The 27,909-nt window shown below is 41.0% G+C and overlaps 3 protein-coding genes across 6 annotated transcripts in view; 1 reads left to right on the forward strand and 2 right to left on the reverse strand.

The window, feature by feature from the left end:
* Nucleotides 1–17,017, reverse strand: part of LOC115633268 (partitioning defective 3 homolog) — a 38,475-nt gene extending 21,458 nt beyond the window's left edge. For both annotated transcript variants that reach the window (XM_030530677.1, XM_030530675.1), the window contains exon 1: nt 15,623–17,017. In XM_030530677.1, coding sequence (XP_030386537.1) covers nt 15,623–15,742 — 120 coding nt within the window. In that variant the 5' untranslated portion in view covers nt 15,743–17,017. The remainder of the gene's footprint in view (nt 1–15,622) is intronic.
* Nucleotides 17,018–17,482: 465 nt separating this feature from the next.
* LOC115633286 (protein xmas-2) lies at nt 17,483–22,974 on the forward strand. Its single transcript, XM_030530695.1, has 3 exons — nt 17,483–17,717; nt 17,784–19,344; nt 19,739–22,974. The coding sequence occupies exons 1-3, from the start codon at nt 17,671–17,673 to the stop codon at nt 22,715–22,717; spliced, it is 4,587 nt and encodes a 1,528-aa protein (XP_030386555.1). The 5' UTR covers nt 17,483–17,670; the 3' UTR covers nt 22,718–22,974.
* Nucleotides 22,975–24,034: 1,060 nt separating this feature from the next.
* LOC115633206 lies at nt 24,035–27,632 on the reverse strand. 3 transcript variants are annotated; one of them, XM_030530589.1, is made up of 6 exons: nt 27,614–27,632; nt 26,677–26,974; nt 26,382–26,613; nt 25,541–26,314; nt 24,464–25,483; nt 24,035–24,377 (listed from the first exon to the last, which is right to left on the reverse strand). In XM_030530589.1, the coding sequence occupies exons 3-6, from the start codon at nt 26,547–26,549 to the stop codon at nt 24,168–24,170; spliced, it is 2,172 nt and encodes a 723-aa protein (XP_030386449.1). In that variant the 5' UTR covers nt 26,550–26,613; nt 26,677–26,974; nt 27,614–27,632; the 3' UTR covers nt 24,035–24,167. The 3 variants fall into 3 exon arrangements, with proteins under 3 accessions (XP_030386449.1, XP_030386447.1, XP_030386448.1); XM_030530587.1 differs by lacking the exon at nt 27,614–27,632 and adding an exon at nt 27,175–27,452; XM_030530588.1 differs by lacking the exon at nt 27,614–27,632 and adding an exon at nt 27,035–27,119.
* Between the last annotated feature and the right edge of the window lie 277 nt (nt 27,633–27,909).

Genomic DNA, 27,909 nt, shown 5'->3' on the forward strand with positions numbered 1-27,909 from the left:
CGCATCTACTCAGCAATTTAATGACTCGTTTAATCTGTAAAGTGGTGGTAAGATCTGAACTATTGGATACTACATCTACTCCTCAACTTGTTAAATAAAATAATAATTAATAATAAAATTAAACAGAAATAATAAAATAAAACAAAAGTAATTAAAACAAAGCAAAATTAAAGTAATAAAATTAAAATGCCAAAGTATAATTAATAATATTAAAGTATAAATAAACACAAAAAAAATAACTAAAATTTAAATATGAAGAAACATAAAACAAAACTAAGATTTAAAATGTAAGCCGCTCTTGTAACGTACAATCAAAAAGCTTACGAGTTATTGGAGCCAGCTTTTAAGAAAATATCGAACGCGCACCTAGCGGGCAACTCTATAACTACCGAGTTGCGGAGAGAATATCGATTATTGCTGGCTTCAGTTGGAACTGCACCGGCATTTGTTAAATTAATTATATTTTAATAATAAAGTTATATTTTTAACAAATACTGGGTTTCATTAACAATTAATAGCTCGAAATTTGCCAAACAAAGCTAAAGTATAGCAAGCGCCACCTATCGGTCTGTGAAGCACAACTCACAGCTGGTTGCTGCATGTGCTAAGCTTTGAAAGCCAACAGTTTGCCGACTCGCGCTTTTATCTAAGCTTTTTGTGGTTCAAAAATAATGTGTGGTGTGTACGAATGGTTGGTTATATCGGCAGATCGGCCTGAACAGAACAGAACATACACATATAGAATTCAAGTTCGTATTGCGTGCGATACGTAAATTAAATTCTTGATGGCATAGCACTGCAGCATTTTATTCGTAAACTTATAGTTGAAAAGATATGCCGCTTTATGCAGCAAACAATGCAGCAAATAATCTGGGTTTTTGTTTTTACCACTCTAGTGGCCCATTTACCCCAATAGTTGTACAACTTTGTTGTTGTTGTTGTTATAATTGCGCCGTCACTCTTGCAACATTAATTGATTTGACATTTCGAGTGAAAATATGCGATAAGATATGGAAACCGCCGACTGCAACTGCGACCGAAAAAATTTATATGGTGTGTCTAGATGTGTGTGTGTGTGTGTGTATGCATATGAGTCAGGTGTACGGCAGTTTAGACGACTCTAGGTACCAAATAGGCTAGCACTTGCAATACATTTATTAGCAGGTGTAGTTAGTTCTTTTTTTGTGCTCAATTTTTCTAATACAATGGCGGCATACATACATGAAGCACATTTCGCACTTCCCACTGCCTCCAATACCTTATTGTTGTTTCATTACTTAAAAGGAACTACTTGCGCCAGCTTCTGCCACTTAAGCTGTATACCACTACCGCTCCCGTCCCGCTGGATTGCCGACAACTTGAAGTCGCATTCCTTACTGGCGAGTCATCCCGAATTATTCAAATTGAACATTGCGGACAATAGTAGTTTCTTTTTCTTTCAGATAACAACTCTACAGATTTGAAGCTGGTTTTTTTGGCCCCACATTTGTAAAAAAAAAAAGCTGTCTATATGTATACAAAAAGAAGTGAACAATTAATCTAAGCCCGTTGACAATGTTTAATCGCAGCCTTATAACATGATATGAAATCAAAAAACTGCTTCAAGACACAATTTCTATTCAAAAATTAAATAATAAAAAAATAAGTTATATACATACATATGTATGGTTTGAATAAAACTCTATGTCCATATGGATAAGACAAGTCTAATTTCTCGAATATATATACATTAATGTTCAAAAGCTCTCGAGATTCAAACGAAAATGACTATATCGATGCAACATATTCGTATCTCATACGTATCTCAGACAATATACCATGCTTCTTCTGGGTATATCGTAGATTGCGAACTTAAGCCTATACCTTTTTCCACCCTCGGGCGAAACAAATTTTTTATAAGAACTATAATAATAATATGTATAAAAATATTATATAAAAGATTAAAAAAATTGACTCCTGTTATGTTTCCCAAAACCTGAATGTAGTTAAATATAATGAGGTTATATTACATACGCGTATGTATATGGTTTGTACCACGATGACTACGATAGATCTAAGGCGATTTATCGATCGATATTACGAATGGAGCTTGATACGATGAAGCAAACACACGATCGATAGTCGTTACACATTATCGATAGTTACAAGTTACACATTATGTACTATCGATAGAAGATTGCTCCCAGATTGGTTCGCTCTGGGCGAAAAAACTTTTTCATTAGATACATTTATCTATAGTAATATCTATTGTCTATAGTCTCAATTGCTGGCAAGCCAAGAAACTACTCTCTGCTGCGCTATGAATAAGTGAAGCTATCGATAGTGTTTTCAGCTCATCAAGTCGTTGACATTCCAAGCAATTATTCATTTAACATTTTCCATTTTTTCGTTTGAAGGTGGGCACAAAAATGTAACGCAAACACGCCAGCCAGGCAGCCAGCCAGCCAGCCAGCGAACAATTGCCAATTCTAGTTGCCAACTGGTGCGCGGTGGCAAAAAAGAAACAGTCATGTATGACATATGGCCGCAGACTTGCAGGCGAGTGGAGTGCACGACAAATCCACTTAGGCGTGCAACACGAGCTCAGGGGTGGGCGTGCTGAGGGGCGCTCGAATGTGCCGCAGGAAGCCGCACAAGGTACGCGTACGCGGGTGAAATGAGACGTGCCCGCAATCGGTGTCGGGAACAGCGAAAAGCAACAGGCAAAACCCATTAGAGGGGAAGCCCCCGCTTCAACTAAATAAATCGTCCAATAGCCCTGGAAAAACTGATTTGATGTCAACTTTCTTAAAATACATGTCAAGACTTTGTTGATTTGTTCGCAGAACTAAAAACTTTTTCATAGAAAAATGTGGCGCCTATTGAAGCACTCGAAGTTAAAACCAAGCGTATAGCATAAGCCCATAACATTGACTTTTTGTTCATTATTTAATACCGTTCTCAAATTATAGGAAACACATTTACGATCTGTTTCCAAATTTGATTATACCACGGCGGTCAAATTTCGTTTATAAGCATCCCTTAAGTTACTCAATTTGTATAGTTTAAGCAGCTCTATATTTGGGGGAAAAAATTAAGGCACTAAACATATTTTGCATCCAATTTTTCCCAAGTGGTGGTCAAAATGTCAGAAGAAAATGGAAAGCTAGTCCAAAATCAAAATATAACACATATTCCTAGCCCTAATGGATTCCATTATCTATTTGGCGGAAAATATTTAAGCACTTAACACACTTTGCATCAAATTTCCCCCAATCGGAGTCGAAATGTTAAAAGAAAATGAAATCCCAACCTTCACAAATTAAATTCCAAATATAACACACATTTATCGTGTATAGCTTTGAGGGAAAATATTTAAGCACTTTAAGGGGGGAAAAGTAATCGATACTAAGGAAGGAAATAAAATATTCTTGTGTAGGAAATAAAAATTTAAAAAATTGGCAGTAAAACATATTTCTTGCAGAAACTCTCAACTGGGAAGCTTATAAAAAATATACTTCTGGAGCAAATAAGAGTCATTCCCTCAGTTACTTCATCTTTAAATACTAAAATGTATGATAAGCTGCTGCCAAACAAATAGCCACTGTTGTTCGTGTGTGCAAAAATCAGCTATAGCTGTTACCAATCGGATGTTGCGCAACAAAGCTCTTATACTCTTGTACCTCGATTTCCGCCACGCACAAGAAATAAAAGACTTTGACAATAACAATAAAGACCTACAAAGTCAAATGATTAAGCTAACTAACAACACTAAGCCGGCCCAACAGACACGGGGCACAGCCGGAAAGCGGGGAAAGCGAAGCCTGAAGTTCATTGCAAAACAAGAGCTCACGAGCTGCCTGCTTATGCAAAGCCTCAAATGCAACATCGCCGGCGGGCGAAAGTGTCACAGCATCAACAGGTGGTGGTGACGGAAGCGCTGAAAAGTGCGCCTCTCGTTACATTTTCAAGGCAGTCAACCATTCAATCAATCAATCAAGAAGTCGAGGAAACTAATAAGCCATTGGATAGAGCGCAGTCTCGTAAGAGTTTGGTTTTTTATGGAGAAAAACTTATTCAAAATAAATATCGGTTTCTTAAAAATTAAGATGTCAGTAACTAAAAGGAAAAAGTGTATGTCTTTTTACTTTCGTGCAAATTCCACAAAATGATTTGAAAACCAGCAGAATCTAACTATAAAAATATTTTTTTTAAAAGTTGGCAGCTCCGCAACGGAAAAAGTATATTTATTTTTACTCTTGTATAAAATTCACTTAATATTTTGAAAACCGTCAGAATCTGTCTACGTTGCCAGCGCTTTAATAAATTAAAATAAAAGGTTGGCAACTCTGCAAAATTAAAAGTTGCCATAACAAATTAGTCAACATGGATTTAAGTCAAGCTTTTCCTATTAATTTTTTTAACAATACGTTGGCAGCGTGTCAATGAAAAGTTGGCAGCGCCTCAAAAATATGATGTCTACCTTTTCCTGAGAGCGTCTTATTAATGTTTAGTATTCAAACAGCTAGGCAGTTAATCAGCCTCTTGACATCATCCCATTTGTATATCAATATTCTTCCCCAAACTTTGTCATAAAAGTTGATCTTTATTGGCAGATAATGAACCAAAATATCTTAATATTTATATAGGGATGAGGAAGTGAACAACAAAAGAAATAAATCTTATAGTTATAGAGGAAGGGCAGCGAAATGATTTGAGTGCCTAACCACAGCCTATCAATCAATCCATCAATCAAACTGGCAATCCCTACTACAACAGCAGCAACAACAACAACAGCACGACGCCACACGCAATCAGATAGAGAAAGAAATTATTGTCTGCATATAAAATGTGTAACCAGACTCGGATCCATTTCTGAGAGCCAACAGGTAGAGAGAACAAAGAAAAACTCAGCCGCTCAGAACTCTTTTGTTCAGAGGCACATCCCAAAGCACAAGCTCGAAAAAAACACAGAAGAATGTACACTCTTTAGAGTATATTGGAGTTACTATATTTATTCACAAGCTTTATATCCAGGTAGACACACACAATTAAATCTTATACATTTTATATTGGAGTGCTGTTCCGATATATCATATGGCTGGAGATTTTCAGGAAAGAGATATCCTTCTATTAAGATCCAGTTCTAGCCAGATCCAGTTGGACCAAAAGCAGACGCGTGATGATCATCTATTGTGCTGTTTGTGATGCTTCCTTCCATGCGTTACAAACAGAACTCTAAACTCGCTTTACCCCATTCAGGGATCTCAGATTACGAGACGACAGTCACTGATCGGGATTAAACGGGCTTATGTTTATGTGTGTTTGAGTGAATAGTTGTAGGTACCTTTTTTTTATCACAATGGCGTGCTCTGTTAAGAACTTTCTACTTGAAATATTTCACATATCTCGCACTCGAAAGCTGTCAACATAATTGTTTAGATAGTCAACGAACTGACAAGTGATATATTGTTCCAGTATAAGAATGTTGGTAATAAGTAGAGTCTTGCTGCGCGAAATTATATTAAATGATAGTCAGGGCAGACTTAACCCAAAACCACTAAATCCGAAACAAAGGGCTGCACTTTCGCATGACTAAATACTTTGAAAATCGACAAATTTATATGATTTGTTGATATTTTAACAAACATCATTATTAAAAAAATGCGTCAAATTTTTAGTATTTTAATTGATTACAATTTCGTTTCAAAATAATCAAATATACGCGATAAAATTTTAAAGGACTTGAAGAAAGTCCAATATGTCAAAAATGTTCAATGTTCAAAGAATTTCCCATTACTTAAGCCTCAATTATGGATATTTCGTTGTAAGATACTTTCTGAATTAAACCCCCTTATATTTTATTTGCTGCGTGGATTGCCATTTTCTAGCTTCTTCCATAACTGTACAGTATTTATAATTCGAAAACCTATTTAAAGTATTTTACGAATGTCATACTGGAAATCAGTCTTCCTTCATTCTGTCTTGTCTTGTCTTGTTTTGTCTTCTGTTCATAGAAGTAATTACAAAAAAAAAAATAACTCAAATATTTCGACAAAATAGTTTTTAATATTTGAGATGGATATGCAAATAGTTTTGTCAAATTGTTGTTAAGTATTTTGAATGAGACAATTCAACAGTAAGCAGTAGAGGGTTGCAAGAGAACGCAGGAAACACATCTGCAGATGAGTTAGATTTGTTGGAACTTCAAGTTCATTTCCTAAGTCTTTCGTTTCAGCTTCGAATATCTTGAAGATACTCAATAATGCTTTCAAAATCAGCGAAAATCTCTCATAAAAATTTAAAGTAACAAAATATGTGTTCTACGCTCTTCTTCTCTTTCCCACCTATGGATATTTGTTTATGGTTAGTCAGATTTTTGAGCATACATTGGATTCTTTCAAATCAGTTAGAGGTTGTCTTCCTTGGCTGGGAGTGGGAGCTATTTTTTAAAAAATCGGCCAAAATCTTCGGTGATTATTACTTGAAATGGAATTAAATAACTCAAAAGCAACGATCCATTGCGTTGAAATCGAACAATTAGGTCTGATTCTTGCTTTGATCAGCACAAATTGGCAAAAATGGGGCTCATCGTTCGACACTTGTGACTGATGTTTTGACAAAAATATAATATAAATAATTGATTTCATAAAAGTTATGAAAATAAGTCATAATTGAAGAATGTCAAGAGGTAGTTTATAAAGAATATTAATTTTGGGGAATTGCCAAGATTATATTTATACTCCCCCTAGAAGCCATCCGAAAGGCTTGAACCAACCTCTTCGAGGCCATCCCGGCCAACGAGCTAAAACACTCGTTCGACATGCTTTTAAGCTCCACTCTGCAAGGCCACTGAAGGGGGCGACTATTTTGAATAAAATAAATTGAATTTGGCAAAAATAATTGTTTGGTTTTCTTAGTTTTAAAAATAAAGAAAGCAACTTGTATTTCGTATTTGAAGAAGGATTTGAAAATAGCGAGCTATTCGAACAACTTGGTTAGTCTTTTGTTACAGGTTTTGTTTTGTTTGTTTTTGTAATGCATTCAAAAAACACTCTAGCTGATAGAGAAATCTCTGAAGATCTGTCTTTTCATTTATATAAAACGAATCGGCAACAATGTTGGCTTGAAACGGGAGAGAATTGCTTCCGAGAATTGCCGTTTTGTGTGTAAACTGACAATAGTTTTGGTTTACATTGAACGTTTGATTACACATTACACTCATTTACTTGTATGTCTAAAAGCAAATGTATACATATTTTATATACAAACACTCTATAAAGGGGGGGACCCTGTTGCATGGGTACTCGAGCTTGATACGAATATGGCGTTTCTCCAACTACTAGCAAGTATATATGTACGTGTGTGTGTGTGTGTGTGTGTGTGTTTTCTCGCTGCCACAGTCATTGTCATTGCTTTGTGCATTTGGTTTTTGTTTTTGGCTTTTTACTTTGCCGCCGCATGATTCACGCATAAAATTTCACGTTTAGAGGAAACACCTGGCTAAATACATATGTATACTCGTACATTCATACATAAACAGGCGATACATACACACACACACTCATACATGCGGGCTTATACTTGAAAAAGTTGTTTTGATTATGTTGTTGCTTGCTTGTTTGCTTTTATTTCATTTGTAGTGTCATGGCATGACAATTCGTAGTGCCGCGAAATTGTTACTCAGCATCGGCGTTACAAATCTTTTATCATAAGAGACACACACTCTGACACACTCTGGCACCCTCTTATACCCTCTAATACCCTCTTAGCTGAGAACAATTGTTAATGCTTCCGCATGACACGCTCTTTGATAGAATTCTTCAATTTTTCTTCTTTTTTTCATAAACATATTTCTCGAGCCGTATTATTCTTGTAAGTGGGCCACACAGAAAGCAACAACAAATTGGCCAGATTAGCGGGCGAGCAAAGAAAAAACACTTTCGTCTAAACATTTTTTTAGGAAACTTGAACTCTACTACCAAGAAATTATGAAAAGCCTGAGGGACATCAAGGCAGAAACCGGCTCCTCTTCAAGTCCATTCTCTTAATGCATTTCTTCAGATAGCTTTTCTTGTTACTTCTAATGATGACTAATCAAGATACAGCGGTTACATCGAGGTTAGTCCTTCCTCTACACATATGTATCTCCTGCTGGTGCAAACTAATCCAAACTATGCTTCTAAAAGCGCCGCTTAGTTGTCTGTCTTTCAAGCATTTCCCCTGGACGCTTCGCCAACTACGATCGTTTTTTCACAAAAATTGTTTCTGAATATCGCGTGGAGGGCCAGCTTGTCTTAAGTATATCCTTCCTGATGTAAGCAATGCTTCTAAAAGCGTAGCATAGTTGTCATTTTTTAGCATTTCCCTAGGCAGATAGTTTATCGATAGATACTCTTATTTTACATTTAATGCTTATTTTGCGGTTATAGTCAGGGCTAGCCTGGCATATGTCCTGGTATATATGTTCTGCTGGTCAAAAATAATTAAATCTATGCTTCTACAAAGGCCGCAGTTGCAGCTTTCCACTAGAAACTAACAGAAAACTTATGACTAGAAACGAACATTTGAGTTCCATGAAAACGAGAACTGGCTTTAGAACTTTATTTATAATTTCGGAAGAAAATATGATACACATATAGTTCAATATATATAATCTATACATCAAAAAGAGGTTAATGTATATATTGTGCGTAACCAGACCGAAGACACCACATTGTTGTGTACATATTCCTTAAGGTGATAGCGATATACATTTTAAGCAGAAGGCGTTTTGAAAACACAAATGCTCGTATATTGACAAACCAATATGAAACTTTTCAGTCATTTTGAGGCATTTCCTTTCTAGTGACTTCTGACTGTCGAATCAGACTCAGAACGTATGTACGCTTTGAGAAATTTTCGTTGGCTTTGGCGAACCTACCTCCACAAATGTGGGAGGGGGCATAAACACTGTAACCGGAGCATTTGTCGCAATTTGTTTTGCAGTCAAAGCGCATCGTCGCACACGTTTGTGCCATAAAACGGGTCAGCAAGTCTGTCAGAATATGTCGGGCCAACCAAAACGTCGGGTCGTTCCAAAAGCATCTAAAAATCTCAGTTCCATCACACTTTTTTACTTGCTTTTTTCTTAACTCATAACTTTTCTTTCATAACTTATTCTTCAAATAGTTTGGTATAAAAAAAAATATTTCTAGCCCACATTTGCACTCCAGGAATAAGTGGCTGTTCTACATAGCTTTTTGCCTTCTTGTTCTCGGTATTATTTGTGATAAGAATACTTGTATATGTCTATATATTTACATACAAACATATCATCCTATTAGCCAAGAATATATATTATGGTTTCACTTGAGGGGGAAAGTAAAGAAAAAACCACTTCGACATATTCGTCACCACAAGTTATTGAGTATTGAAGAAGAGGAAGAGAAATAGAACACCGATATGGACGGCATGGGTGGAAAAATCAATTGCGCCCACCTTGGCAAACGGCTGAGACAGTGTGAGCCGAGTTGGCTTTTATGGCAATAGCGTTGCTTAGCAGGCCGTTGATATTGTTGGGCTCCGACTGTTGTCATAGCAACGTGTGTGTACGGATATATATGTACAGGTATATATGAAATATATATACTATTTAGAAGTGGGTAAAATATTAGCTCGTCTCGTCTTGCAAATCGAATGGACAAGTTGGCTCAGCATTCAAATTACTCAACAATCTAGTAAATAAAATAATATTTCGATATGGCATGTTCGTCTGAATGAACCTCGACAGCTTTTAAGCTATAGAGGCTAGGGACACCAAAGCTGGCGTTTGGACTTATCTCAACCAAATGCAAATGAAGTTTATTACAAACCAAATATATCTGTATTATTATATGAACAATCGGTGCAAATAACTCTCGTAGTAGGATAGCTTTTCTGTAAATTAATTTGGCATTTATACCTTTTATATATCGCCTCGCCATAATTTGAAATTTCATCAAAAATCCTTTAAGTAAGTTTAGGGATGCTTACAATTCTAGCCAGGCCACATGATTTGCAGGGCATTTTATTAAAAGAATAAGTTAGAGCAGTGTGTTTATTTAAGCGGAAAAATTAAGAACGAGTGGTATCGTCGGACTCGTTGAACCACTGGGGGCAAAAGAGCTGGCCAGAGTTTTTGGAGTTTGTTGTGAAGATGGGCTACAAATGTTCTAAGTCGTTTTATCCTAATAATTCTGTTCTTTAGTTCGTCTTCTATCAGTTTATATCAATCTAAGTACACAAACAACTTTTCTGTTTAATAAAAACTGGTATGTAGATTAAGATCGAAATCGTCGCAACATATCATAAATCTTCTGTAGGCTAATGTTAGTTAAATGCCTGGCAGAGAGAGGGGGCGATTATGGGGTATACAAGGGCTTGGGCTAGCACGCCTTCTTACAATTCAATTCTCGATTGTGGCGTGTTACGCCACTCACTATGATTTGCTTGGTCGACGTGTCAAGGAACAGATTCCTGCGATGTCTGCGACTCGAAACACATTCCTACACGTGCGGCTCGTTTTTCATTGGAAAAGACAAAAAGAGTTGAGAAGTTCGGCTTCAGGTTGGCTTCTGGCCATTAGGGAGCATGTATTTGTAAGCGTTTATATAGTAATGAATAAATGGTAAATGAACGATGCATACCTTTCTATGTAGATAGATGCATGCCTGTCTCTGATTGATTTAACAATGGGGAGTGTGTTTAGGGAAGGCCCCGAGTGTGCGTGTAGAACAAACGATGTTCCCACTGGAAAGGGAGGGGGAGTGGGGTGAGGAGACATATTGGTTATCAATTAGAGTCACGAATATCTCGAGCATCGTGCATTTGATTCCCCTTCGATCGTAGTGGAGCGTGCTGAGCTCATTTCAGAATATACTTGTAGCCCACGTGCGTGAGTCGTGAATTGAGAAACGCATTTCTTTTTTTCATGCACGTAATTGATGCGATCGATGGATGTACGACTTTGTCTTTATTAACTTTTTCATGAGGGAATAGATACATTTATATAAATATATATGTACATAGAATGAATTCCAAGTGAAGTGTTGGTGTTCTCCTCTATATGTGTATGTGTGTGTGTGTGTGTGAGTGTGTGGGCTGGCACTTAGACTTTGGCTTACATGCAGCAATAAAATGTAACAAAAAACGTAGAAAAACCAACATTTTATTCAATTAAGTTTCTTGCCCAATATGGTCATCCAATATATCAGCCATCGCCTGAACAAGCAGCAACAATAAATAGACACAATCACACACACATACACCTATATAACTATAGTATATAATATACTATATGTATGTATAGCGCTGAGTTGTGGAATTGAACTGCGCTCTAAGCATTGTATCGTAATTGAATAGTTTTGTTATTACAAGGAGCTCAGATCCGAAACCGAGCCATACAACTTAACCGAAATTAAGCGATTGATACATATATAGAGGTAGAGTCGTTGCCAGTAGAACCAACCTAGTATTTAACTTTCCTTGCGTCTGTGCTCAGAGCCTAAGGGTGCAAGGCCCATTGTGCTGGGCAGTGTAGTGCAGCGCACCTGGGCGGGCACGGCATTGCACGCTAGAATTATTACTTCCACTGCAGTTGTTGGTGTTGTTGTTGGTTTATGATGCGTCAAGTTTTCTGCCAACAAAAACAACAAGAAGAAGAATAACAATAATCAGCATTATTAATTGTTGCCATGGCAATGGGCCCAACATTGCTGGACTGCTGACTTTTCATTCAAGTGTCTGAGTAAGAAATTCAAATGCCGGAAAGAGTGTTTCAGGAGCACAAAGGAAGAAGAACTCATTTTTATATACACTGTATCCAAAGGGTATACTACTGGTAGTTTAAGGGGAATGCATGTAATACGCAGAAAGAGGCGTGGCAGACTCCACAAAGTGTGAGTATGTTCTTGATCAGTATGAAAAGACAAGTCGATATAGCCGCCTGTTTGTCCGATCGTCAACTTCAAGGCAAAGAAAAGCTATCCATCTTGCTGAAAATTCTTTAAGGAAACAGCTGATGAACTATTCTGAATGATGACGTAGCTACCTATCTAGTCACCTATCTACCCACCCATCTATGTACATATTTGCAGAGCAAAAGGCCACCCGGAAGCTGACAAATTTCTTCCTCTGTGGAAGAGACGCACGTTTAAATGGGCCTAGTTCCATTTTAGTGGTAACTCTGCTACTGTTAGTAATCACCACACCTATCTACCCACCTTACTTACACAGCTGCAGCTCTCTTCCTGAGCTATACTGCATTGGCAGGGGAAGGGAAGGGCCATTGTGGCCACTCCTGTATTTACAGAGAACCGAAGCAGGGGACGAGGCAGGCATTCTGCGTTCTGATGGTTAGTTGGTGGTGCTTTCCACCATAATCATGGGCCAGTCATGAGTTGGCCGGCACCACCAAACACCGAAAAACCACCACCGTCACCACCGAGTGAGGGAAAGTCATTCTAATTAATTTGATCAAACGACGACTGCTTCGGATCATTGACTGTAACTCTATCTGTGCGGAAACAATTTGAATATCCTTCCTAAACATTAGGCCTTACGCTTTCCAATGGAGCATACGTATGAATTGTATATTTTAATGGCAACAGATTTAAAAAGCTTGTCATGCCATCACATTTATTTATATAGTTACTATATTTAATGTTTAATCGAATAATTCTAGAGAATCTATCATTAGCACAAAGTTGAGAAAACGCTTTGATAATTATACTTATGTGCATATGTCTATGTATTTATAAATCAATCGATGTATGTGGATATGTGTCTGAATGTTTTACGAATTGCGCCAAACAGGTTTTCAGTTGCACCGCCGTCCCCAAGTGTGTGTATGCGTGTATGTGTGTGTGTGTGTGTGTGTGTGTGTGTGGATTGGAATTTAGAACGGCGGAGCATTGTATAGTAGAACCGATCAATGAATTCAGGCTAAGCCCACCTTATGCCAATCCATAGTAGTCGTAATATCTGAACAAAGAAATTGCCATGAAATTTGCATGCCCCGCGCACATACATATGTATAATGATAAGCAACAACGCCCACCGACTGTTAAAACACACATATATACAGACATGACAATATATACAAGTATGTCGAGTATATATTAGTTTCTCCTGAGTCAGTCTAAGCGGAGAATATGATAAGCTTATATGTAATTCGCTGAATATAACAATAATTCAAACATTTGGTGTAGTCGAGAAGCTATATGTTTTATCGATATCTAAAGCTGAACAAACTATAGATTTCAACTACGTATCTAGTTGGAAATTAGGAAATGCTTGAATAATGAAAGAGTAGTCTTTGAAGAAGTTAACCCATCACTTCCCCTTAAATCTTAGAGCTCGACCAAGCCACCTGTAGGGTCAGGTATGGAGTTAGAGAGAATGTGGTATGCCGTTGGGAAACATTTAATTAAAGTGTACAGGATTTCAGAAGACCTGCGCACAAAACATACACTCAGAGCCTTCTTATGAGTATTTCAAACAATTCTTAACAATCGAAGCATATAGTATGTTTCCACATAGTTTTCGACTTTGCAAAGGAGCATGCTCCGAATATTTATTCAACATCAACTAATTTTGTAAACGAAACAAAATGTAGGTATTCGAAGCTATGATTATCAGTGAATCAATGCTACAAAGACAACAACAATATAGGTCGGCATATTTTTGAAAACAAACATTGATGGCATAATATTTGGCTTTAAAAGATAGTGTCGCGTAAGGTACAGCATTTGTTTGCTTCGAAAAATGATTTATGTACATTTTGTAGAGCACATGGTGTTTGAATTTCTCACAAGCATATACATACATATGTACATAGGTATTAATTATATGTATGCTTTCGAAGGTATGCTGAGCCCGTGGCTATGGCTGTGGATGTGGATGTGGCTGTGGTGCCTCGAAAAGCGCTTCGTAATCCATGAGTGAGTGCTCGTATATATTAATTAGCCCACTTCCGGTGCTGGGAATCGGTGTATATGTATATAATTGTCATAAAAGCACACATTCCAACAGCCATAAAAGACTCATCTTTTTTGGCCCTTATAAGTATATCTGAGTTGCTTTCAATAAGCGATCTAGACGGGCCCTTAGAAACATTTTATGTCTTCCTCCAAAGACGAAGAGTTTCTGTCCTTGTCTGGTTCTTGATTAATTAATGTTGTGTGTACGTGTGTGTGTCTGTGTCTTGTACCTGTCGTGGCACGGCCTGCCAAGGCCCTACCGTAACGTTTTTGTTACCCCGAAAAACAAAACTATGCTGGCCGGGTTCAAATGAGTTCAACCATCCAATGAACAATGCAACATTCTGTTTCAATTCTGAATTGCTTTCTGAGTTCGCCTTTTGATTTGTTTGTGTTTGTTGTTGTTATCAAGCAGATCGGTGGCGGCGGCGGTGTGGCGTATCATTAGAGTTGTTGTTGTTGTTTTTTCAATCCCTTTTATGCTTTCATTTTATCTGTCTGCGGTTATCATTATTCAAATATTTTACCTAGCCAGGCCTGGCAACCAGCAGAGAAGAACTCGAACACATTTTCTTAAACGCAATCGGTCGAAGTTCGTCTTCATTTCTTAAATCTACGTATGTGTGTGTGCGTGTGTATGTAATTCTGAGCTGCACCCCTCTTCCAAATTTTTAGTTGTTTTTTGTAATTACGAACAAGGCTCAAGTGCAGCATTTCCGCTCACATACACGAAGGGCAGGGCAGTGCTGCCAATACTTGAGTTACAAAAATGGCTAAAAACAAGGCTAGATGACGCTAAACATAGCTGGCCATGAGGCTAAAAATAGCAAAACATAGTAAGAAATTACTAATAACAGCTAAATATTCCTATATATATAGGCAGAGATAAATAGAAATAGCTAATCATTGCTAGACATAGTTAGAAATACGCCGTAAAATAGCCAAACGTAGCTAGAAATATATCGCAACAACTAGGTATACCTACATATAGGAATATAGGAAGGGGTAGCTAGAAATAAGACTAAACTAAAAGACCTTTTTATCATTCAGCTTCATTCTTGAAAGGACACCAAACTTTTGCAGCAAATTTACTGAACGATCCCCAATACAAAAATATACCAAATATAGCTAGAACACATTTCTTTTTTTCAATATAAACTTAAATATTTTAAAATTAAATTGAACTTCTAAAAAACGTTAAGATTCAATTTTACATTTTAAAAACTTCAGAGCTGGCGATAAAATAGCTAAATTGGCGACACATATGATTCCGAAGAGGTTTTTATTTTAGAATAAAACTATTTTCAGCATAGAGTTCTTATTGGTTACATTTATAGTATTTATCATTTATTTATTATATATTTATAATGCAATATTATTTTTTATTATGAATATTCATTTATTATTTATTTATAATTTAATATCATTTTTTATTACAAATATTTAGTTCTTATTTGTTTAATTTTGTTGTTTTTTCATTATTTATTTAATATTTTGATTGATTTGACGACAATTTATGACTTCCCTGTGAAATTTCATTTATTTGTTCGCAAAATATTTGCATAACTGTTTAAACCTCAAGCAACGTCAGAGTGGGCGGTGGTAAGGGGAAGGGTAAGTAAACATTTGACTCTAAGACTTACCTTGCAGGCGGCTTTCTTGTAGCGACGCGTGGCCTCGATGATCAAATCGCGAACAAGCAGCTCACCAGAGCCGCAGGGCACCAAAATCCGCACATCCCCAAAGCAAACGGTAACTTTCATTGTTGTTGGTGTTTTATAATTATATGGGGCACACTGTTTTGAAGTATTAGCACTTCTTCGGCCAATTCTTCTTCTTCTGCTGCTGTTTAGTTTCGGACGATTCTATTAATATTTTTTGTTTCTCTCACATTGCAAATGATTGGCATTGGAATGTTGGAATTTATTGTTGACGCTGCCAATTCTGTTGCGGTTGTTGTTGTTATTTATTATACTTTGCTTTGGCTTCTGCTTCGGCGTCATCTCCTCAATCGACCAAAAGTGCAGTTACACACACAAACACATATACACGTGCTTGTCTATTTATGGCGTCGGTGGTGTGGGAAGGAAAGAGATAGCGCTCACAAAAACGAAAAAGGACTCGACGTTGCGGCTGCGCTTTCCGCACTTGACAGCTGTACCACACAGTGCCACCACTATTGTAACCGACAACAGCAAAAATATACACACGCACACACCTTAGCTATGCATATATGTATGTATGTGCTGCGGCTATTGTATTGTTCTTTTTTGTTGTATTTTTTAAATTTGCCTCGCGCTCTCAATGCAGGATGCACGCGTCATGTATTATTTTGTCTGCCTCCCTCTCTCGTTCACTATCTGAGCACGTTTACTTCTTAATATTTATTTATTATTTTTCTTAGTATATTTTACTGTATTTCATTTTGCAGCCGTTGTTCGTGGTCGTCGTACATAGTTATATTTTTTTATGTTGCCTTTGCATGAATCACACGCGCATTCGTCGACGTCGCGCATTCGTCGTTATTGTAGCTGCTTTTTGTTGTTGTTGTTGTTTCGCTCGTTATTGTAGTCGCGCGCGCATAAAACGAGTTACAACAAAAAAGGCAAACAACAGGCCAAGATCATCGAAACTTCGTAACAAAACGCAAAACAAATTTCAAAAAAAAAAGATACAAAAAAATAGCGAGCGTAGGCAATTTGCACTGCTGCTGCACCCAACTACAAAGTTTTCTATAAACATTTGTATATTTTTATTATTATTTCAGCCACATAGGCTCTTCAAGCCAACTTTAAATTTATTAGTTTTTATGTCAGCGTTGCCGTCGCAACGTCGTTTTATGGCTATCGCTTTGTTAGCGTCGTTTTGCTTTCGCTGTTATACACTATCTTGCACTTCCACTAAACGCTTGTTTCAGTAGAACCTGGTTCTACAATTAGCGTTAATTCGTTTAAAAAAAAATTAGAATGCATTCGTTGAAGATATATACAAAATGCTGTATATTAACCAAGTTAAGCATGTAACGCAATTCGATCCGAACACACGCGCGCCGCACTACCGGACGACTCCATGTCAAAAACTTGTTTGCCGTATCAATTGTGGTCGCAAACTAACAACTCGCCGCAAAACCAAAATACTCATTCCCTATATGGCGTCAGTTGGCATGGCTGGCAGTAGAGATGTGCCAAATGTGTTGTCAAATATCACAGCATAAATATATATTGTAGAGTTAAACGAAAGTTAAAAGCAAACTTATTCAATTAATAAAAAATCATTTTACAAAACCGAAAATTATGTATCTTTAAAATTAGCCCATTGCACACGATACGAACATAGTGGAGAATGTCAAAAATACAATGCAGTGTATTCGTGCTATAATTCGTGAGAAGCACCCTTCGTTTAAATTCGCAGTAAATATATTTAAATATACAAATATAGCCCTAAATACAGTATGTACTTTAGATGCATTGTGTCGGTCGTATAATAATTAATATCGTGTTTGCTTGTCGTTACATTTCGTTTTGTGTGTGTTGGTGACTAAGTCACAAGTCACACGTGTTGACTCTCCTCTCTACTTAGCGCACACTGCCGACTTGTTTTAATTAGTGTATAAGTTCTGATCCGTATACTTGTTCGCCTTTACGTTATAATTGTTTGTGCAACGCCAACTAAATCGCATGCCCTTGACTCAATGGCAGATTCACGTCCAGGCGATGATTACAACTACAAGACTCTGCTGTAAGTGAATCAAGTCGAATACAGATTTCCATTTGTAATTCGCGCGCTTAAATTCTCGCCTTGCAGCTGCACGAACATACCTGAGTTGTTTTTGGATAAATATGTGGCCCGATCGCACTTCGGGCGGTTCGGCACTTTGGTGAACTTTGTGTTGCGTCCCCGGCGCATGACTTGCACCGTCAGCTATGCGAACGAATCGGAAGCGGCATTGGCCCTGCGGGAGGGCAACTACTATAATGGGCAAAAGTTTGAGATGAGTTATGCGGAGAATGAGACGACACCGGCGCAGAAAACCGAGGAGTGGGTTGACTCGGAGGTGCAGGCGGAGCTCAGCGCACTCTCCGCCGGCTGGCGTTCAGAGTATGGTAGCGGCAAGTCGATGTGGGGCAGCACAGCCGCATCCACCCCTGCCGGAGGCAGTGGCCTCAGCTCAACAAAAGCCATGACAACAAAGTCAACAGCAACGGCTAGCTCTGCGTCAGAGCGACAACGTTCGACCGCCCAATATAATAGTGCGAAAAATGATTTGGAAACGATTATGCGAAAGCCTGCCTTCAGCAGTGAGGAGAAATATCGCGTATTGGACGCACGCGACAAACTGTTGCGCCAGCAAATGCGACGCACCACAGACATAGCGAGTGCAGGCAGCACGTATGGCCACTGTCCCGACATGTGCCCGGAGAAGGAGCGCGTGTTGCGCGAATTCCAACGCCAGGTTGCCGTCTACGAGCTAAAGTCACATTCGGATGAGCTGATCGATCATCGGCTGGCAGTCAAGGAGTATTCGCGCAGTAGTGCCGATCAGGAGACGCCGCTGCTGCACGAGTTGCGCCCGGAGCCGGTTCTTCACATGACCATGGCATACCTAATGCACGAAATTATGGACCGTAGCGAGAGTCGGGAGACAAACATGGGCGACTGGTTCCACTTTCTGTGGGATCGCACCCGCTCCATACGCAAAGAGATCACCCAGCAGGAGCTCTGCTCCCTGGACGCTGTGAAACTAGTGGAACAATGCGCCCGTTTCCACATACACTGCGCCGCTCGCCTGGTGGCCGAGGATCCCAGCGTCTTCGACTCAAAGATCAATGCCGAGAACCTGACGAAGTGCTTGCAAACCCTCAAGTATATGTACCATGATCTGCGTCTCAAGGGCGTGCAGTGTCCGCGCGAGGCCGAATTCCGCTCCTACATTGTTCTGCTTAATTTAGCGGACGCGAACTTCCTGTGGGACATTGCGCAGCTGCCCATTGAGCTTCAAGGATGCGCCCAAATCAAGCATGCCATCAAGTTCTATCTGGCTCTGCAGGACACTAACTTTGTGCGCTTCTTTGAGCTTGTCCGCGATCCCGAAACCACTTACCTCAGTGCCTGCATTCTCCTCACATACTTCACACGCTTACGTGTGCTCGCCTTGCGTCGCTTGGTTCAATCGTATCGCGCTCCACGCCTGCAGGACTCCTCCCTGCCGGTTAGGTTTGTAACCAAGATGCTTGGCTTTGTCAGCGAAGAAGAAGCTATCGATTTCCTGGAGTACTACAAACTTAAAGTCTGGGATGCGCGTGTGGTTCTCGTATGGAGCGCAGAGCCCCCTGATGTCGAGTATAAGCTGCAGCGTCAACTGGAGGTGAGCAACGAAATTCGTTTCATTTCCTGACCTGAAACACTTTGGATTATATAGAGGCCCAGTTCGGTTACATGCTGTTGTTTTCAAGAAGTCTTACTCCATATTACATATATCTCTTTTCATTTCTCATTCATTTCATTTGATCTGAAACTATTAGGTTTATATAGAGCCCCCGTTCGCCCAAATACCGTTTTTTTCAAGGAATCCTACACCATTATTCATATCCCACTATTGACCTCTCTACCTTCTTCCTTCCCTCTCTCTCTCTCTCTCTTTCTCTCAAAGTTTTGTTCTCACAAATAGAACTTAACATTATAATGATATTTGAGTATTAGATGTTCTCGACACCTATTTGCTTCGCAACTAATCCCATTTTCACGTCTTTACCTCACAGCTGGTGGAGTCGAAGCGAAGTCAGAGCGTTGGGGAATGTATTTGTGGGGAACCACTGCCGCCAAAGTCGTTATATAGGAATCATCGGCCACACAACAGCTTTAACGAGCAGGGCTACTTGAAGAGCAGCGCTTGGACGGCCAAAGATCAAATACAAAATGGTGTGGTGGAGCCAGACGAGGAGCAGTATCAGCAGCAGGAGGAGGAACTGGAGGATGAGGTGCACCAGCAGCAGCAACCGGAGAAATTGCTACGCAAATCACCGACAGATAATCTGTTTAAGGTGCCAAAAGTGTCGGTGGTAATGCCGCAGAAGAGCAAAGCTTTTGGCAACCCATTAATGGAGCAAAAGGTGGCGACGTCCGCCAACCCGACATCCATATTCGATGGACTGAGAGCGCAGGCGCCGGCAGAGACGACATCAAAGTGCACCTTTAATGGCAACATCTTTGGCATGAACCCGAGACCGACGACACCCAACATGGCACCCTCAATATTTAGTGCGGTTAAGCAGTCGGAGGACCATTTACTGACCGCGGAGATGATGCGGCGGAGGGAGGAGGAGGCCGCAAAACTGGAGAAACTGCATCAGGAGATTGCAAGAGCTAAACAGCGAGAGGCGGAGCTGTTGGCGGCGAAAGACGAGCGACAGAAAAAACAACGCCAGCAGGAGGAGCAGAGACAACGCCAGCTGGAGGAGCAAAGACAACGCCAGCAGGAGGAGCAGCGACAACGTCTGCAGGAGAAGCAACACCGCCAAAAATTGTTAGAGCAGCAACAGCAACTGGAGGAGCTGCAGCGTCAGAAGCTGCTGGAAGAGCAGCAGCAACAGGAGGCGGCGGCACGGGAGCAGCGAGCAGCTCTCCAACGAGAGGTCGAACACCGACGTGCGCGCCAGTCCGACCAGCTCTTCAATCAGCTCCTGCTGGAGAATCTGCAGGATATCTGCGGCGAGGAGGTACGACTGCATTGCAGCGCCACCGCGGAATACACAAAGCTGCTGGACAGCATCACTGCGCAACTGGTGGCGCAGGAGCTGCACAGAGCCCACTATGAATTGGGTTTGATGCAGAGATTTTGGAATAAGTGGCGCAGCTATCGACGCGCGCACCAGCACAAAGACGAGCTCTTCGCACGTCTGCCACTCAACTTTAATGGCGAGTCGAGCAGCGAGCTGGTGGGCAAGGAGCAGGTGCCGCTCCACATGATACGACGTTATCGCCAGGGCGAGCCCTGCAATTATCGTACACTGCTCGAGGGCATGGAATACGATCATTGTCTGAAGCTGGATTTGTGGCAATTGCTGAGCAAATCGCTGCCCATTGCGCCGGGTGAACGTAAATATTTCAAACTGCTGCTCTCCCTACCCAGCGGTGTCCAAGGCCTGCCTTTCGAGCATGCACTCGATCGTGGCCTGCTGCGCCACCCATTAGAGGGGCCATCGGACGCCAACGATGGCACCTTCTATATACGCGGCTTGGCCCACAATGTGGCTCTGTGTGTGCACAAAATTCAGGGCCTGGACATGTCTGCGTCGCAACTTTTGCATGCCGATGGCGCCGTCTTCTTCGCTCGCAACAATCCTGCCCAGCTGGAGGCGTTGCGCCTCCGCGTGCAGCAGTTGTGCCAGCAGAGTGGCATCAGCTATTTGGCGCTCATTTTCCAGGACGCCGACCAACTGGATGAGATTGCTCTGGGCCGAACGCTGCAGCTTCAGAGTCTCAATCTGCACGCCTATCGCATTTACGGCCATCGTTCTTCGGCCAGAAAGGGAAGCTATCAACGCATTGTTATGCTCCTCCATCGTGCCGTCAAGTTCCTGGCCAGCCAGTCCCAGCACAGCCGCAACATCCTGCAGCAAGTCGAGCTGCGGGAGTGGCTTGTCGGCAGTCTGGGCAATGAGCTCTTCAGCCGTCTACAGCATGCGCTCGAACAGGATGTTGCCTTGGCCCGACATTGCCGCGCCGATCCACAGCTCCCGGTCGCACTATATAACGAGGCGGTAAGGCGGCTTCAGCTAGTCGCTGGCGAGGATTTACACACACTGCGGCAATTTCCCGAGGAGCTGCGTCCATTTGTGGAGCCACTGCCGCCACAAGCGCCGCTTCCCAACCGTTTGGAGTACTTTGTAGCCGACTGGCAGACGGCGGCTTATCGGACGCGTATAGTACAAATTCTGGAGCTGGCCAAGCTGCCTGAAATACCGCCGAAGCCCAAGACATCCGATCTCGGCGAGCATGACATTTGCGAGTGGCTGCTGGCCTACGCTCAAGCCAGTCAGGACGAGGCTCTGGTCGAGACAGTCGCCCTCAATGCCATCCAAAGGCTGGCCAATGAACGGGAAATGAACTACCTGGCCATGGTGGGCGTATTCGCCAAGGAGCGCCTGCAGTTTGTCCTGCGAGGCGCCCGCTCATTGCCGCCCGCCTGTGTATTCAGACGACGCACCATGCAGGCCTATTTTGAGTCCCAATGGTACTATGATTGGCATCGTTCGCTGGACAACAACATCGATGGCAGCTGTCATGAAATGGAGGAGGAAGTGAAGGAAGAGGAGGAGCAAGAGCTATCGCTCAGCATTGCAGCAGCCACTGACGGAGCTGACGAGGATTTGGAGCTTGACTACGAACAGATCATAGCTCATGCCAAGAGCGTGCTCAGGAAGTGCGAGAAACGGCGCGAACGCAAAACACTGCAAGACTTAAATGACACGACACCGACATCCCCCCTCGAAGCCAACGAAGAGACGACGCTAAACTATTTCCTCGGCTCGATCGATGAACCAGAGAACCACTACGTTGTGGGTGGGAACACGTCGACACATCCACATGCCACCACCAAACGCCGTCTCAGCTCACCCACACAAAATGCCTGCAGAATAGGTCCAAATGGCTATGACAACCACGATCTCAGTCGAAACAACAGAAGCCCTAAGATGCGAAAGTCCAGGAACGAGTCTGCGAACTCCTTTAAAATTTAGTCAACAACTTTAAACCGCTTTTCTTGTGTTTTCGAACTTGGCTTCGATTCAGACTAGAAAAATTTACTTCCTCCGCAGCAGTAACAATACAATTTGTGTCTAACTGGTCTGGTCATGATTACGATTGTATTAGTCATGTGAGTTTTTAAGTTTAAGTTAAATGTTTTATTTAAAATTATATTTCAATGGAATTTCAGTTATCAGAAATGTATTAAATTGCCGAATCGCATCTAATCTAATAAAAGAATTTGCCTTAATAATGGGGGAATTTTATATAATCCAATAGACATTTTCTAATTCCTGAATCGCATACCATCCAATGGAACAATTTGCCCTAAAATGAGGGAAGTTTAACAAGAAGCCGAATTGCATGCAGTCTAATGGAATTCTAAAGAATTCTAAAGACTTGACGATGAGGGAAGCTTAATAATAAACCGAATAGCATCTCAACTACTCAGTAAACAGAATTTGCTCTAAAATAAGCTTAATAAAAAGCCGAATTGCATCCGCTGCAATGGAACCATTCGCCCTAAAATGAGGGAAATTTGATAAGCCGAATGGCATCTAATCTAATAAAAGAATTTCATGAATTGGTCAAATCCTTTTCAAATTCCTGAATCGCATCCAATGAAACAATTTGCCCTACAATGTGGCTAATTTAATAATGAGTCGAATTGCACTGAAATTAATGGAATAAAACAACATATTTGGTTGAGAAAGCTTTACAATCAACGGAGATATTGCTGCTCGAAAATATAAGTAGTGATCCGATTTGGTTGGTTTCACAAATGTTTTGCTGACAGAAATAAAATGTGTAGGAGCGAAAATTTGAGGCAATAACTTTAAAGCTGGGATATCGATTTTTGGAGGGTAGAGACCAATTAAATTAATTCTATAATGATGAAAAGCCGCAGCAATATGGTCTATGTACAATCTATAACAATTTGGTCTATAATTATCGGAATATATATATATATAAAAATAACTAAGCAATAAGCCAGAATGAAAGCATGATTATGAAGAGCAGAAGATCTTCGAATTCTTGTTTTGTTCAATTACAAAAAATCAACTTAAATTTAGAAATACATCCAATATGAACTGAGAAGTATATGTGGCAGTCCATTCATACCTACCCCAGGTGAAACTAAAGCGAAACTTTTGTTAACTTTCGGATACAGAGTCGCCGTCTTTTGATAAAAGAAGAACTGACTTAAGACGAAGAGGAGTCGTTATCTCTTGAAGGATTGTTAATAGAAAATGAATATTATATAAATATATATATACATACTCTATGAATAACGCTTCATTGTATGCAGCTACTGTCGAAATTTTATATAGATATATGTATATTATAGGTATCACACGCGTTTTCCATTTGATTTTTTAAGAATAACAAAATAACATAACGCCATTCGGGGCAGCTGCACTTCAAGTACTTGTCCTCCTACGCCTATGCCGCCACCACATTTTGGATCCAATTGAGGGCGCCACGTATGCGACGCAAACGGGCGCGTGCCAGAAAGCTGCAGATCAGCAGATACTCAACGTAGGCGCGTCTTCCGGTTTGCGAAAAGTTGACGCCCGTATTCCCGGTATCCTGATACTGGGGACGGCCCTCGCACATGATTTTCGTTGTAAGAGAAAGCAGCCACTGCAGGATCTTCGGAATAAAGAAATGAAGATGAGAAAAATATGCAACGTGGGCGAGCGCCTTACGCATCACAAATTTGGAACGGCGTTACTTACCTCTGGACTGTTCGGCATGCCACCAGCCTTAAGCCAGTGGGAGGGGGCCCAGAGGAAGAGCTGCAGGACATTGGCTGCAATGTCGGGACTGACGCGCTTCGATGGATTCGGATTGAGTATGTTGTAAATAAGTTGCTGCAGGATTGGCGGACAGGCGTCTGTAAGGGGCGGCAGCTGCTCGTGCTTGTAGTCGCTGTTACGTAACGAATATGTGAGCTCGCCATTGGCATGGGCGAGTCCGCCACTGGACGAATAGAAGGGATTGGGCTGGCCAAAGATCTCATAGGCTAGAGCCCCGCACGCCCACAGATCGGCCTTGCTGTAGTTGAGCACCGTAAAGGGCCCTGGCTGCGAATTGATTATCTCTGGCGCCATAAGCGCCGCATTTCCGCCCTTGTCGATGTCATACGAGGCATATGGGAGACGCAATCCATTCACCTTGTCGGCCAAACAGCAGCCAAAGTCCGAGAGCACAAGAACCGGCGGTGTATCATCATCGTTTAGTTCGATGAGCACATTATCGGATTTGAGGTCACGATGCGCCACACCGTGTCGATTGAGATGTGCGACTGCTTCGAACATTTGGGCCAACAATAGAATTTTTGTGCGCGTGCTCAGCTCGGTGGCGTCCAAAAGGTGGCGCAAGCTCATATCATAGCGTTTCATTAACAAATAGAGCGACATATTCCTGCCATAGCCCTGCGGATTAATGCGCTGCGGCTGAGCGATGGGATACAGCAAATGGCCGTCGGGAAAGTTGCGCACCTCATCGCAAAAGAAGCCAAACATGCACACAATATTAGGGTGTGGAGGCAGACACAGCGTCTGATTCTGCAGCAGACGCTCCCACTCCTCGGCTGAGGCGTTCATGCGACGCTGTCGCGCCGGTACTGTCTCCTTATACATGGCGCGTAGAATGGACAAGGCATTGCTTTGTATATCGTAATTAAACATCATTTTGAGAGCCAAGGGGTAGCGATTAATTGAGGCGCCTGCCGTGCTCGCATCATCTAAAGTATGCTGTCAGTGTCAAGAGTTATGAGCGAACTTTTTTGTTGGGGTACACTGTTCACTTACCATGCCGTAGGCATTGCCATACATGCCGTCCACAGGCTGCTGCTCCTGCTGTTGAAGGATTGGAGTGTCACTTTTGACGCTTTCCGAATCCTCTTCATGCTTAGCCGTTGCCAAGCCTTCGACAAATGCGCTAGCCGCTGAGCGTTGACTATAGCTGTAGACGTTATCGACAGAGCCGCCAAAATTGTGCACGAAACGTGACATATTTTGCAGAGGCGACATCATCTCATGACGCCAACTGCTTGGGTAAGCGGAAGGCAAGCTCTTGTTGTTATCGGCGCTGGTGCTGCTGCTGTCCAAGTCACCAACATCCCCACCCCCAGCCATGCTGCTTTCATTCTTGAAGGCGGCTGCGTACACAACTGCCGCACAGCCCTTTGCAATGGGCGGCCCCACATCCAGATTGTCAATGGTAAAATCCTTGTTTAGCTTCTCAGATACCTCGTCCCGATTCCAGTCGGCCTGCAAACGACTCGCCGCCTCACGTATCTCCCAGCACACACCCTCCAGCTCATCTTCCTTGCTTAAGACGCCCGCTCCAGAGGCCAAACTAACGCCAATGAGTGCAAAAAATGGTGCAGAATCTCCATAAAAGAGTTTGCGCGTCGCACGTTGACGCAATTCCTCCGAATAGTTTGTAGTCACGCGACTCAATATATTATCTATGAAGAGTTTGCGAGCATGCTGGCCAAAGCGAAAGAGACCAGTGCCCGCTTTTGGCAATGCACCTGCAGCCGATGAAGGCGCCGATCTGGCCACCTGCTGTGTAGTGTTCTGCGAAGCAATAATTAATAAATAGAGATTTATATTTATTTATTAACATTTGAGTTAACGTTCTTACTCGCAAAACATTGGACGCTGCTGATGTTGCGACGGGAAAGCCTCGCTTGCTTCGTGTCTTCAAATGACTTTGTTCCAAAATGTTGGTGTGTATTTCACGATTCCAATAGCTGCGCAGAATATAACGACCATGTTTCACCAGCCGCACCGTCAATAGTCGCACAGACATCTTCTTGCCCGCCCTCGCCGACGGTACCCCAAACTACAGCAGATCCGAAGTGCAAAACTTTCAACTGGGAAATATAGAATATATATAGATGGTGGAGAATTTAATGATATCGCAGACATGAACTCACATTCTTTTTTAGCTACGGTGTTTCCTCGCCCTCCTGCTCGCTGTTCACAACAACAACACCCACACAAATTGTGTTTGTTGTGCTCGACATGCGAAGAATCTAAACGATGATCGAAGGGATCGATGGATCAATGAACAACCTTAGTGGGAACCGTATCGGTAAGCTGGGAATCGTAGAACAGCTGCTACCAATGACTGTTTTGCTCGCTTGGCCTTCCAAATATTTGTTTTTGCGTCGCAAAAATGTTTGCTAATTCGCCGTCGTTGTCGTTGTTGTTGTTGTCGCCGCTGCCGTCACGCTGCGTTTATAAATACAGAAGACGTTAGGTTTGGGGAATGGGGAAATAATGCAGAATTACATATGCATGTACACAATTTCCAAACGGTCAAGAACTTATTGTAATACTAGTGTATATTGTAGATGGATTTTGCATTTTTGTTATGGACAGATAATTTTTTAAAGTCAATTAACTTTGCTGAATTGTTTCACTGTGCTTACTTTTTGTTCGAAAATTTGCTTCTCGTGGGAATAAAATGTTCGTTCGCACAATTTGTACGTGTTATGTTTGTTTGTATGTATGTGTTTTTATCGACTACTTTTTCGCTCTTTTGTTTTTATTATTTGTTGCTCCGTTAATACTAATGTTAATGTAGTCTCATACATACATACATACACATGTACTTAATTAGGTAATCGCGACGATTCACGCTTTAAGCCGCCTACAATCTATGTAACTGACAAAAACGGCATGCTAACGGTAAAAGCATGTAAGTAATACAAAATAATTATCACTTCATACAACTAAGTCGACTAGACAGAAAAAACAAAATGTGATGGGGAAAAATAACACTGCACGCTAGTGTTGGATGATACTCATCAAATGAAATTCACTGTCAAAAATATATAACCACACGTACATGTATGTATTTATACCTACTATATATGTAGTTTATTTATTAGATGGGACAGTATTATTTTATCTAGCGACACTGGCTATGTTTATCATGTGTTTGTGGTAGTCTCTGACCCGAACAGCTGTGGCTATTGGAGTGCTGCCAGTCGGCGCACGACAATAATCGTTAAAAATGTATCGAAGTGAAATCGTTTTTAATTATGAATAAGAAATGAAGCACTTTAAATGATTTTATGTATTTTTAAAATGAAATTAAATCAGAAATATGGAAAATAATTATCATTACATAAAACTAAAAGTTTTTCGGTTTAATAGTCTAC

Source organism: Scaptodrosophila lebanonensis, unplaced genomic scaffold (genome assembly GCF_003285725.1).
Source record: "Scaptodrosophila lebanonensis strain 11010-0011.00,11010-0021.00 unplaced genomic scaffold, SlebRS2 tig00001418-arrow-arrow-pilon, whole genome shotgun sequence".
Classification (NCBI taxonomy): domain Eukaryota; kingdom Metazoa; phylum Arthropoda; class Insecta; order Diptera; family Drosophilidae; genus Scaptodrosophila; species Scaptodrosophila lebanonensis.